This window comes from Nematolebias whitei, chromosome 21 (assembly GCF_014905685.2).
Source record: "Nematolebias whitei isolate Nwh7 chromosome 21, NemWhi1, whole genome shotgun sequence".
Taxonomy (NCBI): Eukaryota; Metazoa; Chordata; class Actinopteri; order Cyprinodontiformes; family Rivulidae; genus Nematolebias; species Nematolebias whitei.
The window spans coordinates 20,053,021-20,072,754 of record NC_056518.1 but is presented as its reverse complement, the minus strand read 5'-3'; the positions used below and the strand labels follow the sequence as shown (position 1 = coordinate 20,072,754).

At 39.4% G+C, this 19,734-nt stretch overlaps 2 protein-coding genes across 2 annotated transcripts; one reads left to right on the top strand and one right to left on the bottom strand.

Moving 5' to 3' along the window:
- Window positions 1–2,213: 2,213 nt before the first annotated feature.
- Window positions 2,214–10,529, bottom strand: LOC119427361 (galectin-8). Its single transcript, XM_037694962.1, has 8 exons — window positions 10,354–10,529; window positions 10,053–10,141; window positions 6,589–6,799; window positions 6,400–6,519; window positions 5,251–5,277; window positions 4,878–4,966; window positions 2,526–2,691; window positions 2,214–2,440 (listed from the first exon to the last, which is right to left on the bottom strand). The coding sequence occupies exons 1-8, from the start codon at window positions 10,390–10,392 to the stop codon at window positions 2,291–2,293; spliced, it is 891 nt and encodes a 296-aa protein (XP_037550890.1). The 5' UTR covers window positions 10,393–10,529; the 3' UTR covers window positions 2,214–2,290.
- Window positions 10,530–10,618: 89 nt separating this feature from the next.
- On the top strand, window positions 10,619–19,345 carry LOC119427737. The gene is made up of 6 exons (XM_037695376.1): window positions 10,619–10,628; window positions 11,203–11,232; window positions 13,400–13,573; window positions 13,771–14,119; window positions 18,521–18,596; window positions 19,322–19,345. The coding sequence occupies exons 1-6, from the start codon at window positions 10,619–10,621 to the stop codon at window positions 19,343–19,345; spliced, it is 663 nt and encodes a 220-aa protein (XP_037551304.1).
- Window positions 19,346–19,734: the final 389 nt, after the last annotated feature.

Below are 19,734 nucleotides of genomic sequence, written 5' to 3'. Positions count from 1 at the left end.
ACTCGCCTGTTGCTGATCGGACCGTCTCTTCCCTTTCTATTTTTTTTTTTTTTGTGGGGGGGACATTCTCAGCAGTGCAATGGTTCATGTCTTGCATATCATCCTGCTTTTTTCTATGTAAAGAAAATCAAAGACTGTTGTACTGTACCATGGATATTACAACTCCTAATTAATAAAACAAAGTTTTTATCAGGTTTCAGTTCATTTCTATTGAAGAAATATGTGATTTGGGGAGTCATGAGACGATGACATTTCTTTTAACGCTGACCGTATCTTGTGACCGCTGCCTGTGGTAACAGATTGAAAACAAACGAGCCTGATGGAGATTTATGGACGCACAAATAAAACACTGTGCTGGAAAGCCCTGAAGCTTTGAAGAGAAATGTTTCTACTTATTTTGTTACTGCAAGGCCTGAGATTCAAACTAGTTTTCTGCCATCTTGTGGTCAGACAGTGGTACTGCATCCATCAGAGCCATTTTACACAAAATTACTTTTCCCAAGAGTTCAGTAAAAAGTACTGAAGACTGTGAATATCTTAAATTATAATCCAGCAACTGATCCTAAAGTCATTTTAGCTGGAAGGTGAAACTTTTTGTCTTCAACTTCTAATTCTACATCAAACTGCAGCAACGTCTCAAGTTGGTTTAAAACATTTTTTTCCAGTGGATACAAAAGTATTCAGTGACATTTATTTGCTGTTTGATACAGATATTTTTCATAAATGTTTAGGAGTATCTAATACAGAGTCGAGAATTATTAATCTGGTTGCAAACGTACAATCTCTGCCTCGGTCTGTGAGATGTGACACGTCAGCTTTCATATCCTGGACTGTTTGATGAGCTCGATCCCTGCTGCAGCTTTACATGGAAAACTGTTAAATCAACTTATGTTTGTATAAGAAATACAATGTCTGATGAAAACTAGGTGTTAAAAAAGGTACATTTCAGTTGTAGATACTTTGCTGGTAAAGTACAACTTGTGTAAACTTTTTTTTAGTGCTGCAGATTAGTAACCGTATTTCACTTGGTGACACCATCATGACATTTGGCACAGTCTCCTGGACCTATATATGGCAGCACGGCAGCTTAGTGGTTGGGACTGTTGCCTCGCAACAAAAAAGTCCCAGGGTCTTTCTGTGGATTTTCTCCAGTCTCTCACAGTCAAAAAAATAAGTTTAAGCTGCCTTCAGGCCTGGATATCTTAAAAAAAATAAAAAATCTGTGATCTCAATGGGATTTGCCTAGTTAAAAGGTCAATAGTACAATATTTTCTTTGTAATAAAAATAAAATATCCACATGGAGTAACAGCTGGCTTTTTTTTTTTTTTTTTTTTTGACTACCATTCCCAATTTTTTTAAATTGACATTTTTGACTCCAGCATTTAAATTGGCATGACCAAAAAAAACATTTTGATGCAAAAACTGGAAATTTTAAATGATTCAATCGCAATTCAAGACCAAAAACCAATCGCCACAAGCATATTAATACCATAAAAAAGGAACTTTAACATCTTGTGTAGATCTATGAAAACGATTATCACTTGAAATATTTCATGGATTTTGACGAATTACAAAAAGCCACTGAAGTTTGACAATGGCACAACTATGCTCAACATTTTCACAAAGCTGTGCACACTGCACAGCTTTGCATGAATGGTTGAGCCAGTCCAATTTTACGAGGAAAAAGTTGAGATAAGTTTCTGGGTGTTTTTCAGGCCAAATTTGGTGCCAATATCACCAAGTGAGAGCCTTAAATAATTTTGACTTAATCTGCTGTGCTACTATGTGTGGATGATTTTTTTTTTATTAGAGTAGCTTAAAAATATATTTTCTGGAAATTCTCCAACAGTGAAAAAGCATCCAAAGTTATATGAAAAAAAAGTTTTGTAAAGCCTGAAGAAACATTGATCAAGACCATTTTCAAAGATGAGATGAAGAGATGGCTTAAGATTTTAGCACAGCTCTGTATGTTCTGTTTTATTCACAGAAGCTGTAAAAGATGCACTGAAGACTGTATCATAAATAACCCAGGGACGTCAGTCTGGTAGGAGGCTCACAGTTTGATGTTTTCTGTCATGCACCTGCCCTTTGGACCACAAAGATGAACCACATCATCCAAGTCCTTCAGCCACGGTCGGCACCAAGTTAGCCTAAAATGCTAACCTGACCTGAAACTCAAACCTGAAGTCAGCGCAGACCCTTTCACGTCCTGCACCCATCACCTGGCTCACTCTGGGGAAGCTAATTTAGCACGATGTCTTGGGTAACGGTTTTCCTGGGAGCTTCGAGTCACCACAGTTTCACATCAATGAGCTCCAGGTCTCCCATGATCTCCAGCTGGTCGATGCTGCTCAGGTCCTGGACTCGATGTCTGAACTCAAACAAGTGGGCTCCGTTCACAGCCAGCTTGAACTGATGGGGCTGACAGAGGAGGAGGATCTGAGGAGGAGAAAACGTGCTGAGCCATCCCAGAATACACAAATGGACATAAAATTAAACCCATTAAGCTGTTGGTTTTTCTTACCTCGAAGTATTCCCCGGACGAGAAGGGAAAGAACGGTTGCTCCCGCTCCTCTTGACCCCAAGATTCATCCAGGTACGAGTTCCTGAAGAACACGCCCGACTTCATTCGGGGGTTCAGGTGGAGAGCGATGTTCTGTGTCTTACTATTGCAGAGGTTTACAGTAAAACTGGAACAAATGTAAAGTAGATTAAAATGATTACTTTTCTAGGATTATATTCTACGGAGTCCTTAAGAGAACATTGATGAAAAAAAAAAGATTAAGTTTCTTATGCACAAAGTGGTGCTTAGCAAGCTCGCTTTAAACCAAAACTACTAGAAAATGGATTGAGAAGAATAAACATCCAACTATAAGACAACTTGTGTTTTTCTATGGCCAATTCTGAACGTTGTAGATCAGGGCCAACAATACACTTTATTTTTAGTCAATCTGTATTTTTCATTTCACAAAATATAATTGCTCAACTTAAAAGGTAAATTCTCAACCTTTAGAAAGATTTGTACTCAGAAATAATATCTAGATGAGCATTCTTGCCTAAAACTAAATTGTTCTGCAGCTTGCTGCTGCTCTCCTACTTGGTCGTTGATTACTCAGCATGGCCGACAGCAGTTTTATTTTTTGTCTGTCAAATAGTCGGTCTTTATAGCCAAATATCCTGAACACAAAATAATCCTGATAAAGCTGTTCAGTAACTCATTAAATATAATTTATGCTTCAATAAAAATATAGTTCAAATGACTTATTCTCCAAACCAAAACAGGATGCTGAGCGTCACTGATATTCTCTTGGGTTACACAAAGTATATTGTAAGTTTTGATATATTCTGAAGTACTATTCTGTATCTTGTTACTCGTTTTGTTTTTATGACGTGCGCTGCTGCCTTTTCTTGGTCAGGTCACCCTTGTAAAAGAGGTCTTGATCTCAGTGGGGGTTTTTATCTGGTTAAATAAAAGGTTTAATAAAAAAAATAAAAACATTTTCTGGTGTGCATGACATATTACAAAATACTAAAACCTCCAACTTATTTTTTTACCCCATCATTTTTGTAGTATTCCACAAAAAAATTAGTAAGAAAAATACAAAATTATGAGTAAAATTAAACAAAACTTAATACACTGCCTGGCCAGAAAAAAAAGTCATTAATATTTCGTTGGGGCGCCTTTATTTTTGATTACATCATGCATTCACTGTGTCATTGTTTCAATAAGCTTCTGCAATGTCACAAGATCTATTTCCATCCAGTGTTGCTTTAATTTGTGACCAAGATCTTTCATTGATGACTAGACACTAGACATGATGGGTGCATCACTTCACCTGCCTCTCTTCTTATCCTGATGCCTCCATCACTCTGGAACAGGGTCAATCTGGACTCATCAGACTACATGACCTTCCATTGCTCCAGAGTCCAATCTTTATGCTCCCTAGCTAACTGAAGCCTTTGTTTCCAGTTAGCCTCACTGATTAGTGGTTTTCTTACTGCTGTTCAGTCTCAATTCTTCGGAGTTCCCTTCACAGTGTGCGTGTGGACATGCTCTTACTTTCACTATTAAACACAGCCCTGAGTGCTACTCTTGTTCTTCTTCCATTTGATTTCACCAAACGTTTAAGTTGCCGATCACGATCATTCAGGATTTTTTTCCGGCCACATTTCTTCCTCGAAGACGATGGTCCCCACTATCCTTCCAGTTTTTAATAATGTGTTGGACAGTTCTTAACCCAATTTTAGTAGTTTCTACAATCTCCTTAGATGTTTTCTCTGCTTGATGCCAATGATTTGACTCTTCTCAAACTGACTGACATCTTGTCCACGACCACATGATGCGTCTTTCAACATGGTTGTTCAAGAAACGAGAAGCAACTCATTGCACCAGTTGGGGTTAAATAACTTGTTGCCAGCTGAAAGATAATCGCTCATGCAGGAATTATCCAATAGAAGGCACGTACTATTTGCTTAGTTAAATCCAGGCGGTGACTTTTTTTAGGTCAGGCAGTGTAATTAATTACAGCTTCAGTGTTGCCTCTACATCATTTTTAACTGTTTGGTATTTGGACGATAATGAATGCACCTTTTATTAAATAAAAACACCAAAGATGTTCAAACAGACTGAGATCTGGTGACTGAACCACAGCTTTTAATTCACATTATTTTCATATAATCTTTCAGTGGCTCTGTGTAATCTACAAAGGCCAGGGTTGAAAACACCACCCTCTAATCAGGAGACACACTTCAATGTAAAAAGTTCCCTCAGAACAACTTACTGGTTCTAAGTGACCCTTATTTACATAAATCCCATTGGAAGGTGTTTTTCTCTATAATTTATCACGTATGTGTGTTGGTTTTATTTATTCCTTACCTGTGAGGGTACATGCTGACCTGCCCCTTTATTGTGATGTGCTGTCCTGGGCTCAGCCCTTTCAGTATACTGCCTCTGTAAGGGACGCTCTGAAATGACAACATGACGTCACTATTGGAGCTTGTGTGACTTGAACTTTGAGCAGCATGTCATGCACATGACAAAAGCAGAAGTTCTTGAAACTTGAGTAATGTAGTGACCGTTAACCAACACGAGTCGTAAAGTTACAGCCTGGTGAATAATCAGCTTTTGGTTCATGAACCCATAAAAAATTTAGTAAGTGTGATCCAGTTTTTTTATGGTATCACAAGACGCCAGGAACATCCCAAGAAAAGCAGTTTATAAATATGATTTTAAAAAAAGGGAAACTCACCAAGTCCCCTGATTCTGAATAAATTGCCTAAGGGGGTAAACGAATAAAATGAGAAGTTATTTCAAGAAGAAAAATCTATAAAACAATCAAAAATAGCATTTCTTAAGGCAACACAAATTGTCTCCTGCGTTGCACGCCAAACAAAAACCCATGTTGGCACTCTGTATGTGTTGGGCACTGATATAGAAATTATTATTTTAATGCTTTTATGTCAATCTAGACTTATATTATACTTATTTAAACACACTTATACTCACTTTTGATGCAGCTTATCTGCTTATTCAGTCATTCCTGTGCTGCAGATGTGTTTTGGAGTAATTAAAGTCCTCCGGGGGATGCTCTAACCAGAAGATTGGGGCCCCATCTTCAGGTTACAGTGACCCAGGTTTTGAAGGACATGTTTATATGAAATCGCTCTGTTGCACAGATTGCTTTGATGAAGGAAAAACAGATTTAATTAAATCTGTTCTCCTGGCAACCATCAAAACTTGCTTTGATCTGCTCTCACATGATCCGGTCAGGGAAGAAAAGTATAAAGGAAGTGTGACAGGCAACTTAATCTTTGGAAGTCCGGTGTGGATCAGCACGCGCTGAATGCCACATGTGCCATTTTGATGTGATTCTCCTTTACCTGGGTCGAAAACGACTTCCCGGCCAGTGTCACGGTGAGAAGTTATTTCATATCAATCTGTGTTAAGAGTGTACGAGTGTACATGTTTGTTTTTTGCTCGGTTGTTTTCTGTGGCAGGATAATAAAGGACACTAATTTATCCTAGCAGTAACAGCTTCTGTCTTTTATTTTTTTCCTATTTGTCTGAATATCTGTGCCGACCGTTCACGAGCCCTTTTGATAAAGAATTTCACAATACAGGCACATACTAAGAGTAGTGAGCGTACTACACATATGACTCTCAGCTACTATCATAACAAATTTTAAGTCAATATCTGTAAAAATAACTTTTTTTGTACTTGTCAATTAGCTTGAAGTACTCCGTTGTCGATGTGTGCCCAATGACTACAATCTGGGAGTTTTATTAAAATAAGGCCACTAGCTCACGAGATATTTTGTTAACAGACACAGACATGATCATACACCTTTCAAGGCAGTGCCTGATTAAAAAGAAAGTTAAAAAATGGGAATTCACTTACTGAGTTTGGGATGTAGCCAAGAGCGTGGACTCTCACATTCCCAGAAATGGAAAATGTGTCCACCCCGTCTAGAGGAATTCTGTGTTTGAAGTCCAGCAGGTGGGTTCCATTTACTGCCACCTACAGGTGAGGAGAGCTGCGGTTGTAATAACCAACTTTGTTTTTCATGCTGAGGACGGCCTCACGTACCTTAAAACCGTCTTTGTGCACCAGGATGATGGTCTCGAAGGGGGCGCCTCGTTTGTAGGGCAGCCGGTGGAGCGTCTCCTCTTTCCCCCAGCTCTCCTGCTGCAGGGAGTTACACACCACACAGGGGGGGTCCATGAAGCGAGGGCTGAAGTGGAACGCGACGTCGGAGCGAGGTTTGGTGCTGCAACCACTCGACAGGTCCACCTGGAACCTGCAAGGATGACAAACACAGGATGGATCACAGCACTGAAATAAAGCTCAATAAGAACCAGATATCAATGCTTGCAGATTATTTTATGTTCTGGTTAAACTTTAAAACTTTGTTTCATTCATTATTACCTGCTGCCAAATGTAACGCGGTCATATTTTGACCTTTCTGTGTTTTTCTCTTCACCGATGGCAAAATATCTCATGAGCCAGCAGACAGATTTTATTAATAAAACTCAGAATGTAATCGCTGGCTAAACATCTACAACTGATCAAGTTTTCAAGTCAACTCTATTAAAGAAGTCTGACACAGCTAATCAACCTTAGCGTACACAACTGGTTATACCACTGAATTTTTGTTACGGGTTTGGCAGTAGATGAGTCATTAACACGTGCTCCAAGCCCTGAGAAATTATGCAGGATCTCACAATATCGCATGAGATGGTGCACGACGTTATTTTGAAAGTTTAACTAAAACGGCAGTAACTTGTCATTTCCCAACATGAAATGATCTCGGTCTAAAATTCTGGCATGACAGGAGGCAGGAGCAAGGCATTAATTCAAGGAATACGTGTCCATTAACTATATTTATGTCTGGCCATTTTATATTATGCATTTCATGTCACAAAAAAGGTTTATATACAGAAATGTGTGCAGCAGAACAGGAGACATTCATGTCCATCTAGAAACGTTACACCAAAGAGAAGTAATGAAAGTCAATATACGTGACAGAAAACCTGTGACCATAAAAAGAATAAACCAATTATTAAAACAATCGCACATGACTAAACACGAAGACACCATGTAAAGATCTACAACCATCACTGAAAACCAGGACAGACGGTTAACAGAGACGAAACGACTGAAGTTACATCACATGAATGACTAAGTGGGACAAAATACGAGTTATAAAATGTCCAAAGACGTGAAGAGTTGCCATAAAGCAACAAAACGTTACAACTGTCAAGCTGCATCTGTAAACCTGACTGAGCTACATCCATTTTTTATTGACTAATGGTGATTAGCTGTGGCAGCCATCTTAAATTGGAACAAGTTCATATGTTCATTTATTGATTACTATCAGTGTTTCAATAAAATCTGTACTCTGGCTGATGAGATATTTTGCCATTGCATACACAGACAAAAACACGATGACCTTTCACCTTCTGCAGCAGGTGATGAGCAGCAGAAGGACCAAACTGCTAAAACTCCTGTCATACCAAAAACATAAAATTAAATAAATGTAGCCATGAGACAAAAAAAAAAATTCCCATATTGTATTTAAAAACTCTTTGTGTACAGCTAAAATGATAAAGAAAAAAATCTAACAACTTTCTTCAAAACTGTTACAATTTTAGAGAAATTAAAAAAAAAAGACAAATTACACCAAATGACCCGATCAGATCATCCAGATTCAAGGGCTTCAATCAAATTGTCATGAAAGTTGCTCAGAATTCAGAAAAGTAAGAGTTCATAATAAATTTTTATTTTTCATTTAATGAATCCTGTACGTTCGACGAGTGACTTTTGATAAGTGGAATCTGAGCCAGTTGAGTAAAGTCACCTGTCCCAGTGAGCAGGGATTGTAACGTACAGTAGTATGAAACAAAAGCTTCAAAACATGCTTCGAACCCTGCAGTGAAATTACATCGAACCACTGCTTCGGGGCCTGTTTTGGTGTGGAAAAAGTCACGTGACACCCGAAACACAAACTGTTTCGTTGTCGGAATGAATCGCTTGACTGGTTCGCGGTCCAAACAGCCGATTCTCTGGCACCGCCTCGTCTCGATTCTGACAGGTGACAGGTCGAGACAGTTTTGAATTGAGAGCTCAACACTATGAAACATTTTAGAGCCATTTCAATGTGTTGGAGAGTACGTGTGTTTTTGCTGTTAGTTTAAATTGAGTAATTATGGAGGCAGCCAGGAAAAGAGATCGTTCCAACACGTGGGAACACTTCATTCTGCTCAAAAGGTGGTTTTGGTATTTAAACGTCAAAAAAGTTATAGTTCAATAGTGAAGATATTCTAACTGTTTTTTGTTACTTTTCTTTTTTTTAGCCATCCTATTTGTTAATTTTTTTTTTTTATTAAAAAAATCTGTATGCCTTTTTATATTTGTCTATTGTTGTCATCATTCTTTGCTGAAATCAGGTCCCTCTTGTAAATGAGTCCTCGAGGCTCAATGGGATTTACCTGTATAAATAAAGGTTGAATGAAAAAAATATTATCTAACCCATTTAACCCACGTATTTAATATAATTACAGTAAAATGATGTATGTGATTTTAATAATCATATATCAGTATGGGTTCAATTTTTTTTTTTTTTTTTTTACATTAGTGTATTTGTGCAGGTGCAGTGTTTGGTGTGTTCAACTGAAGCATCATGATACCTCCTCTATGATTAGACACTTCAGCGCCAAACATGGAGATGCTGGAGACGTCATTTCATTGTTATTTTAAGAATGATAAAGACTCGGACTCTGCCACAGTTACACAAGCACAATACCATTGCAACATTTTAATTAAGTCTCTTCGATGCACATTTATCAATCTTTATTCAAAAACGTGTAAGCACGAATAAATTTGCAAACAAGACAACATAGAAAGTTGATGACTTTAAAAAAAAAAATCTGTTTTTTGCCACAGTAAAGTAGTTTCTTTAACACTAGTCACTGAAGTTTTTCAGTGTGTGCCACTAAAAGCAAAATGCCACAAGAGGTCACTGTAACTGAAGCTTCAACAAATTAACCTATTTTTGAAACAATTGGCCCAACTGGTTCAGTGCTTCATAAAAGCTTCATTTGCTCATCACTAACGTACAGTACCTACTAAATGTTTTTACTAAACTCGACTACATTTTTCTGTGGTTTGATGGCATTCGCTTTTTTCTGCCGTCCATCCATTTGTTTCATGAGAGACAAATGAATCCGGATTATTAAAAGCTGCAGTTTCATAGTAGGTGACCTAAAAAGTTCTGTAAATGTCCATACAAACTGGCCTGTTTTGCAGCAGACATTTTGACTTGGAGTAGGGGAGACTGAGGTGTTTAAAAACAGCTGGATTCCATTTAGCTGATGCTCTGCTCATTAGCATATTCACAGAAATGCAGGTGTAGAAGTGGGACGCAGCCCTCATTAACACACCTGTGCTCCCTGATTAAGTCCAAATGTCTAACAGGAAACAGTTGCAAGTATGTTTAAAATAAAAATTAAATGGAGATTAATTCTAAAAAAAAAAAAAAAAAAATGTCTTACCTATCAGCATCTGGGGGCACAGTCCCCTGGATGATGACGATCTCCCCGGGGTGAAGGCCTCCGGGTATGGGTCCAGTGTAAGGGGTCACCTGATGAGGAGGGGGACGTCAAAGCATTGTGGTGGATAAAATTATCAAGGCTAAATAAATGCTAATAATCCTCAAAGGGCTCTGAAAGCTTTAGCTCACAATGCAGCTAAGAATACACCAACTGTTTGGGCTCAGTTACAAACTACGTCAGGGGGGTTCATGTTGCATGAACACTAGTAACAGGGAGCGGATATAAATAAACCGGTTCTTACCGGGTTCAGAACCGTGTGTTTCGCCTTGGCCACCGACATCAGGCTCCTCTTATCAAACTGCGACACGCAGCTTAAAATAGAACTGACATTGGGTTTTATCTGCGCCAAACGGAGCTAGTTTTTTAGCTACAAGCCGACGACAGCTGTGGACTCTCCATTAACGTCTAACGAGCTGCGCATGCGCGATCCCTGTCACGTGACACTGAACAACAACAACACAGCCATGCAGAAGAATCAGACTCATTAAGCCAGAGGAGCAGAAGTTATGGGTTTTGGTGAGTGGACTGACTTTATTTTATTTTTATTAAACCTGTTGGGACTTCCCTACTACCATGTTTTGTTTTTTAAGCGACGAGGCAAGAACAGATCTTACAACTTGTGCTGGTTTATGTGAACACTTAACATTTAACTTCAGATGTTCTGCATATTTCAATGGTCTTTGCACTGAATAGGAAACAATGTTTCAATTAATTGAATGTGTTTATTGAAAACGTCTAAGTTTGCATTATGTTTTGACATCCAAGCTCTAAAACGTTGCGTCTGCAAAGATTTAATTAGTTTTTCAAAGTTTTTCACCCCTGCTGTTTACACATGATGCTTCTCAGTGAAACTTGGTATTTTTAACTCTTTGAGGGGAACAGTGGAAAGAATAACCTCTACACAACACTGTCTTCTTGATTCCTTACTTTTTTAAGAATTGATAATCTGTAGACATGCTTTCGCACGTTCATCTTGTAATCTAACCTCCTCCAGAGCTAGTAAGTTTTCTACCATTTAATGTTCTTATAATGGAGGTGAATTTTATCTAGACGCAGATCCAGCTGTGGGTTTCATCTGTTTATGTTTCAGGAAAAACTCTTGCCATCACAGGCAGTGCAGGTATGTATTTTGGATTCTTCCTCAGATGTCTCATTTTCTCTTCCTTTCACACTCTCTGGATTTTGACTTGTAAATCATGCAAAATTGTTAATTTTCAATTATGCGTTTTCTTTATAAGCTGTAATTGCAAAGTCAGCCTTACACGTGTTGCTAAATGCATAGATGCTTTAGATTAGAATGTATTAATGTTTCTTTTATTTTTTGCATTTTAACTGACCGCACCTATGAACCAACTGGTTAAACAGATTCACCAAGTGTGCAAACATACAGGTTTAATTAAAAATGCACCAAGCACCATAGGGAACTGTGCTGGGGTGGATATGGCACAAGGAAGTTCTTCTCACATTACCTCACAACCAAATAGAAATCCTGTAAAGTAGATGGAAGTCTTGCAGCCAGATCCAGCCTAGACCAGAGGAATGTTTTAATTGGTTCCTATAATTATAGGCTGTAGCCATTTCTTACTGTATTTTTCTACACATATCTGTAATGTGTTGCTAACGGGGTGAAGTGTTTTTTTTGGGGAAAAAAGGCTTCTTCTTTTTTTTTGTAAAGAAACTACAAACCGGATTCCAAAAAAGTTGGGAAACTAAACAAATTGTGAATATAATCTGAATGCAATGATGTGGAGATGGCAAATGTCAATATTTTATTCGTAATGTAACATAGATGACAGATCAAAAGTTTAATCTGAGTAAATGTAACATTTTAAAGGAAAAATATGTTGATTCAAAATTTCAGTGTCAACAAATCCTAAAAAAGTTGGGACAAGTAGCAATAAGTGGCTGGAAAAAGGAAATTGAGCATATAATGAACAGCTAGAAGACCAATTAACACTAATTAGGTCAATTGACAACATGATTGGATATAAAAAGAGCTTCTCAGAGTGTCAGTGTCTCTCAGAAGCCAAGATGGTAAGAGGATCACCAATTCCACCATTGTTGCGCAGAAAGATAGTGCAACAATACCAGAATGGTGTTACCCAGCGTAAAATAGCAAAGACTTTTAAGTTATCATCATCAACCGTGCACAACATCATCAAAAGATTCAGAGAATCTGGAACAATCGCTGTGCGTAAGGGTCAAGGCCGTAAAACTCTACTGGATGCTCGTGATCCCCGGGCCCTTAAACGTCACTGCACCTCAAACAGGAATGCCACTGTCAAGGAAATAACAGAATGGGCTCAGGAATACTTCCAGAAAGCATCGTCAGTGAACACAATCCACCGTGCCATCCGCCGTTGCCAGCTGAAACTCTACAGTGCAAAGAGGAAGCCATTTCTAAGCAAGCTCCACAAGCTCAGACGTTTGCACTGGGCCAGGGGTCATTTAAAATGGAGTGTGGCAAAATGGAAGACTGTTCTGTGGTCAGATGAGTCACGATTTGAAGTTCTTTATGGAACACTGGGACACCATGTCATCCAGACCAGAGAGGACAAGGATAGCCCAAGTTGTTATCAACGCTCCGTTCAGAAGCCTGCATCACTGATGGTATGGGGTTGCATGGGCAGCTTGCATGTCTGGAAAGGCACCATTAATGCAGAGAACTATGTTCAGGTTCTAGAACAACATATGCTCCCATCTAGACGTCATCTCTTTCAGGGAAGACCATGCATTTTTCAACACGATAATGCCAGACCACATTCTGCAGCAATCACAACATCATGGCTACGTAGAAGGATCCGGGTACTGAAATGGCCAGCCTGCAGTCCAGATCTTTCACCTATAGAGAACATTTGGCGCATCATAAAGAGGAAGGTGCGACAAAGAAGGCCCAAGACGATTGAACAGATAGAGGCCTGTATTAGACATGAATGGGAGAGCATTCCTATTTCTAAACTTGAGAAACTGGTCTCCTCTGTCCCCAGACGTCTGTTGAGTGTTGTAAGAAGAAGGGGGGGATGCAAAATGGACTTGTCCCAACTTTTTTGGGGATTTGTTGACGCCATGAAATTTGGAAACAACAGATTTTTCCCTTAAAATGATACATTCTCTCAGTTTAAACTTTTGATCTGTGATTTGTGTTTTATTCTGAGTAAAATATTAGATGTTGGCACCTCCACATCATTGCATTCAGTTTTTATTCACAATTTGTTTAGTGTCCCAACTTTTTTGGAATCCGGTTTGTATTAAGAAAACTATACTGTTGGATATTTCTCATCCATAAGCCGTAGGAGGAGTAGGAGCAGTGATCGCTGCTCCTGTAGTGCTGGGAGCTGTGGGTTTCACCTCAGCTGGGATCACAGCTGGCTCCTACGCTGCAGGCATGATGTCTGCTGCTGCCAGTGCTAACGGAGGAGGAGTGGCTGCAGGAAGTCTGGTGGCTCTTCTGCAGTCTGCAGGTATTTAAAGTTATTAGGTTTTTGAAACATTTTATTGGAATTCAACGAGGTAAATTATGCAAAGACAGTTTAACCCCTCGCCTGTAAACTTTTAAACTTGAGTTTAAGGTAAACACCGTGAGGTTACTTCTGATTCTCAGCTTCTCTGTCACTTTTTTTATTTTTATTTGATCAGACCTGTTGTTTTTTTTCTGCAGGTGCTGCTGGTCTGTCAGCAACCGCCAATGCTGCTGTGGCCAGCATCGGAGGCAGCATTGGAGCTGGAATTGGTTGGCTAGCAAGTATTTTACAGGACGAAGAGGGGAAAAAAAGAAAGGAGGAGGAGGAGGAGGAGAAAAAAAAGATTTTCTGGGTAACAGTCCTACCTGCACTGATCATATTGTACAATGGCTTAAACGGACATGGTTTGTCCTTGACCAGCATTGCTGCTGTGGCCTGCGTTGGATCTGGTGCTGGATGGTTGGCAAAACTCTTCCAGAATAAAAGGCAAAAAAGAAAGAAGGAGGAGGAGGAGGAGGAGGAGGAGATGGGAAAATATGTTTTAGGGTTAGCTGCACTGGCACTTGTTTCATTTGTTTACTTAAACAGGAGTTCTGTGAGGAGAGGCAGACGGAGAAAGTCCTAAAACACTAAGATATCAGAGTTTCTGCATCAGCTGCTGATTGTTTTGCTCTAAACCTCTGAAAAGAAAGATCCTGTGTTCAAGCTGTAAGACTCAAACTAGACTCTTCTCAAAGCATGAGTTGATATCGTTTGGTTCAAACCGTGGGACTGTTTTCATCTGTGTAAAATATATTAATGACAATATATTAGGCATATATATGCATAATTTATTTCCAAGTTATGTGTAAATTTGGCTTTCAGTGGTTTATGATAACCTCAGCTCACATCACTCCTCTCATCTTAGTGGACTGCTGTTAAATTTTATAGGGTGGTTGTTTAAAGAGCCAAACTGTTTTCACATTGTTTAGCTAATGCTGTAATGCAGCAAATGCAGTGTAAGAGACATGAAATACCTGAATATTTCATTTTTACCACATTTCTGCCTTGTTTGTTCACTGCGTTTATTAAAGTGCCATAAATCTATCTAAAAATGGAAAATGATTGGCCCGTTTCTTTTATCTGGTGTGTTGTATGAAAATAAATCAGTTTTAAAATGTGCTTGTGTGCTACCACATGCCCATAAGAAAATGCCAAACAAATTAAAGTTTTTGCTTTTTCATCAGCATGATCATGTATTTTAAACCAGAATTCTGTAAGCTAAGGAAATGCTCTGTTTAGGTGTTTAATCGTGATCACAAATCACTGACGGAGCCACAGGGGTGCCCGGGGTGGCATTTGCCCCATCCCTGACACCTGATTCCCTGAAGTATCAGTAATCTGTGCATAGTATCTGTTCAGTTTGTTTCCCTGGGTTTCGTTTTTTGTTTTTTTTTTGTGTTTGTGTGCGCTGCTATGTGTTGGCTTTTTTAGGTTGTTAATAAAATTTTAAGTTTTCATTTTTAATGCCTTGCCTCCATCTGCATCTGGGTCCATCTGCAAAACACTCTGCCAATCTTAACAGGAAGTGCCTGCTGAGGCTAACCTTTTCCCACCCCTGCCAGAAATGGAAACTTGTATTTTCACACACAAGTGAACACGATGCCTATGTACACCAGTAAGTTTATGCATCCTTCTTCAGGGGTTGCCACAGAAATCTCTCACAAAGACTTAGTGATGGCTTTTACGCCAGATGCCCTGACTGATGCTACCACAGCCCTCTGTGTGGAGCAGAGATCTGCCATCTAGCGTGCCCAGGGAAGCAGATAGTGGAGGTTAAGGGCCTTGCTCAAGGGCCCAGAGTAGGGCAAAAGATTAAATGTTCCAAACTCGCATCTTAACATTTCATGAACAAAACAATAAGTCATCAAACTTAAAACAATTTTTTTATTTAATTTAAAAAAAAAACTGATCAAGGCTTTCTGAGATGTTTTCAGATGTTGGCTTCAAGTCGTGCTGGACATATTTTTGTTCATTTAATTGCAACAACTTTATCTGTTCCTGTTCTGCATTTGACCAATTTTTCCAGAGAACCTGTGTCCAAACATTTTCTCAATGAACAAACCAGTTGATTTTCCACTGTGAGTTGATGGTCTCGTTTTCCTTTTATGCCAAAACTTAAATGATCAGAACTACTTAGACATTTGGACTTCACCTGGAAGTATGAGTCGTCTGGGTCCTTTTCAACACTGAATGTGACCTCCAGCCGACCTCCCTAACATCCAGCTGTTGTATCCTTTGCCCTCATCCCATCTTCCAATGGATTTGTGAAAAGGATTTTCTCTCATGAAAAACAAGTGGACTGATGTGTGAAATAATTAAAAAAAAACAAATGTTCTTCTGAACTAATTAGAAGTGAGCTCATCATCAGTCATGAAATGTCTTGCTCAAGAGTTTTATGCTCTGAAAAACAAACCACTCCTTACTGTGGCACAAGCTCAACAGAAATACAAATGGAAGAAATGGGTTGACTCCACATGATGGAGCATTGCCCTTTTTAGTTTACAAGTTATCTTTTTACTACACATTTCCTACAAACTTTTACACTAAATGCATTATTACACAGATGTTCTTATTGTCTTCTGTTAATACCGTTTTAAGCTAAGCTGAACAGAAGAATGTTTAAGGAAGATAAATTGTTTTTAGAAAGATTTTACTCTGGTAATTTTATTTGCACTCAAACTAAATTGTTAACTTGTGTAATAAATAATGTTCTATGCATATTTTTATCATTCAAAAACATGCATCCAATTAAATCCAGGTTCATTTCAGAGCAAGAAAAGCGGAGGGGGGGAAGGGGTGAAATGGGGTCAGCCTGCCATGAGGTGTCCCTTATTTATTTTTCCAAGGAGTTGGCAACCCTATGTCTGTTCAGATACACGTCACGAGTGAGTCACAGAATGCGGAAGTTCTGGTAGGGGAACAGATTATTTCGGGGATACCAAATGTGGCACGACACCGGCATGCTCGCGCTTACTGAACTGAACTAAGGAAGTGTGCTGGTGAAGATTCTCAGTCATCCAGGACATGATGAATTCAAAAAGTGTTCAATACAAAAACAACTGGACTTTATTTGTAACAGAAGACGTTTCGCTCCTCATCCGAGGAGCTTTCTCAATTCAAAGAGCAGAGAGTGAGGGGTTCAGGTTATAAGGCTGAGTGAGATAAGACACACACACACACATAAGTAGATTGGCAGTTCACACCTAAACACCTTAACAGTAGGTCTTTGTTCATCTAATTCACAGATGAGGCCCCTCTGTTCCCATCAAGTGTGAAAACCGGCTGGGAATCTGTTTTAAAGTTGCATTATATGTTTTTGAAAGTGGAAATCTGAGGCCGCCTCCTCTGTTAAGAGACGGTTTTTCTCTTTTTACATAAATTGCTTCCTTCACCCCCCTCTCAAACCATCTGTGTTCTCGGTCCAAAATGTGCACATTTTGGTCCTCAAAAGAGTGTCCCTTATCTGTGAGATGGAGGTGAACAGCTGAGTTTTGTCCTGTGGAGGTGGCTCTCCTGTGTTGAGGCATGCGTCTGTGAAGAGGCTGTTTAGTTTCTCCAATATAGAGGTCTGGACAGTCCTCACTGCACTGGACCACATACACTACACCACTCTGTTTGTGCATGGGTGTTTTGTCCTTAGGGTGGACCAGCCTCTGTCTGAGAGTCCTGCTGGGTTTGAAATGTACTGGGATCTTGTGTTTGTTGAAAATCCTTCTGAATTTCTCTGATACTCCAGCAACATAAGGGATGTGTTGTAAAATAAAATCTGTTTCTGCTTGTACAATTTCTAAAGCTTAAAGTGTGACTAGTATACTTCCTGTTTCTTATTTGTGACAGCACCCACCCAACCGGACTTTGCACAATACACGTTGAGCAAGTGAATATTCTAGAAGCTAGAGTGAGTCACTGCCCTATACACGTTGAGCAAGTGAACATTCTAGAAGCCTTGACCAAGCACCGCCCTAATTTAGACTATAGCTGAGCAGCACTTCCTCTTTCAGCAGACAACGCAGAGCAAGGGCTGACTTCAGATCACTCTTACAGGTTGTATCGTTTGTCTCCATTGAATGCGCATTCAATGTTTTATTTTGTACTTTAACTAACATTTAATCAAATACAAAAGTAATCTGTGACTGTTAATCATTTAATTTATTAAATTTGATTATTGAATTTAAAGAGGGAACCAATTCCCCCTTTGGACCTCTAAACCAGAGGTCCAAACCTTTAAAATAAAATCAGCAATCTATCTGCTGCGGCGAGGAACCATCTCAAAGTCCTCAAGGTCATACCCTCTCCGCATGAGGAGTTGACGGGTGATTTCTGGGTCTCTCTTCTCTAAAGTGGATGTGATAAGGCGCACTGTCAGTGACCTCAGGCAAGGGATGCAACAGCAACCACAAGTAATCAGATTTGGACAAAATATAAAATGTATATTTTAAGTGTAAAAATAAGATGTATATTAGTAAAGTTTTTATAAAAATGAAGAATTTAAAATCTGAATAAAATGCAATACAAAATGTCAAGTGAACATATAGAATATAAATGCAAGTGTAGGCTAGTGGTACGAACGAAAACTCATAATATATATGACGAACTTATAAGACTTCAATTCCTCCTCCAGCAGCAAGGCAGTTGTCTCCCTTGAACACACAAAAAGAGAGTACAAAATTATTGCTATGAAAATTGTTATCAAAAAATGCTTCAAAAGGTTAAAAAAGATCAAAATGTCAATAAAATATTAGTACGACATCAGAATGTGCCACACGTACTCAGGGGCATTCCCCTGGGGTGCTCAGAGATATTGAATCCTCCTATGTCTCTGAGTTTTCTTCGTGGAATGTGAGACTCTAATTATGTAGTGTTTCTGTCGATTCTAAGTGTCTGTACTATGTGTAAATATTCCAGCACCGAGTGGCCCCCTTCAACAAAGTCCTTCCGGGCCGGCACGCAACTATACTCGGCTGCTTTGGTCTACCAAGATGTGAGAGTCCAGTTTTCGATTCCTTGGCACAGATCCTTAACTCCTTCCTGGTTCTCGAACTAGGGCACACTGACTCCAATGGTACCAGGTGTCCCCCTTTCCTCTCAGGCGGACTGCATGAGATGTTCGCTCCGTCACCTGAAAGGGGCCCTTCCACCGGGGCTCCTGCCACTTCCTTTTAATAACCCTCAGCAATACCCACTCCGCAGTGGGGAGGGCTGGTTCCTTTAGCTCCTCAGTCGGACTCCGCTTGTTGTGTACCTGCTGAGTATAGTTAGACACCAATGCTTTTAACTCTTGAAAGTATACCTTATGGTCCATCTTACGATCCTCCTCACTGGTCAGTGAGCACGCATGTGGTCCAGGAAAAGGTCGACCTGTGGTTAACTCATAGGGAGAAAAGCCAGTTCCATTATTAACAGAAGTTCTTACTGTCATTAGTGCGATTCGTAATGCGTCAACCCAATTCAATTTAGTCTGTGCACAGATTTTACTTAATTTTTGTTTTATGTTCTGATTCATTCTTTCAACTTTACCTTGTGACTGAGGATGATACACGGTCCCAAACGCATGTTTTAGGCCTAACATTTTTTTCACAGCCTGCAGGTCTGTGTTTTTAAAGTGAGTTCCATTGTCTGATCTGATTTTTTCAGGGAATCCGTGTCTGGGAATGTAATGGTTAATCAGAAACTTAATAACAGTTTTGCTGTCTTCTCTTCTTGCAGGTATGGCTTCTGGCCACCCTGTGAGGGCATCAACACACATCAGCACATATCTGTAACCTTTAACAGGTTCCAGCATGTCAGTGTAATCTATAATTATCTCCTGTCCTGGCCTGAATAGGAGTGGAAATGTTCCTTGTTCCGGTTTAACAGCTGGTCGAATATTGTACTGTAAGCAAACTTTACAGGTTCCAATGTGTTCAGTTATCATATCATTTAAATGAGGGTGCCACCATTGTTGAAGATTCCTGAGCATTTGTCTGCTTCCCACATGAGCTAATCTCTTCTTTATAAACCTTATGTACACAGTCATGTGTGTGTGTTGTGTTCATTCCATCGGCCATGTTTATCCCTTCATGTAGGAATAATAAGTTTGGTGCGGCTAAAATGTTACTCATGCGTCTTTGTTTCAAGGA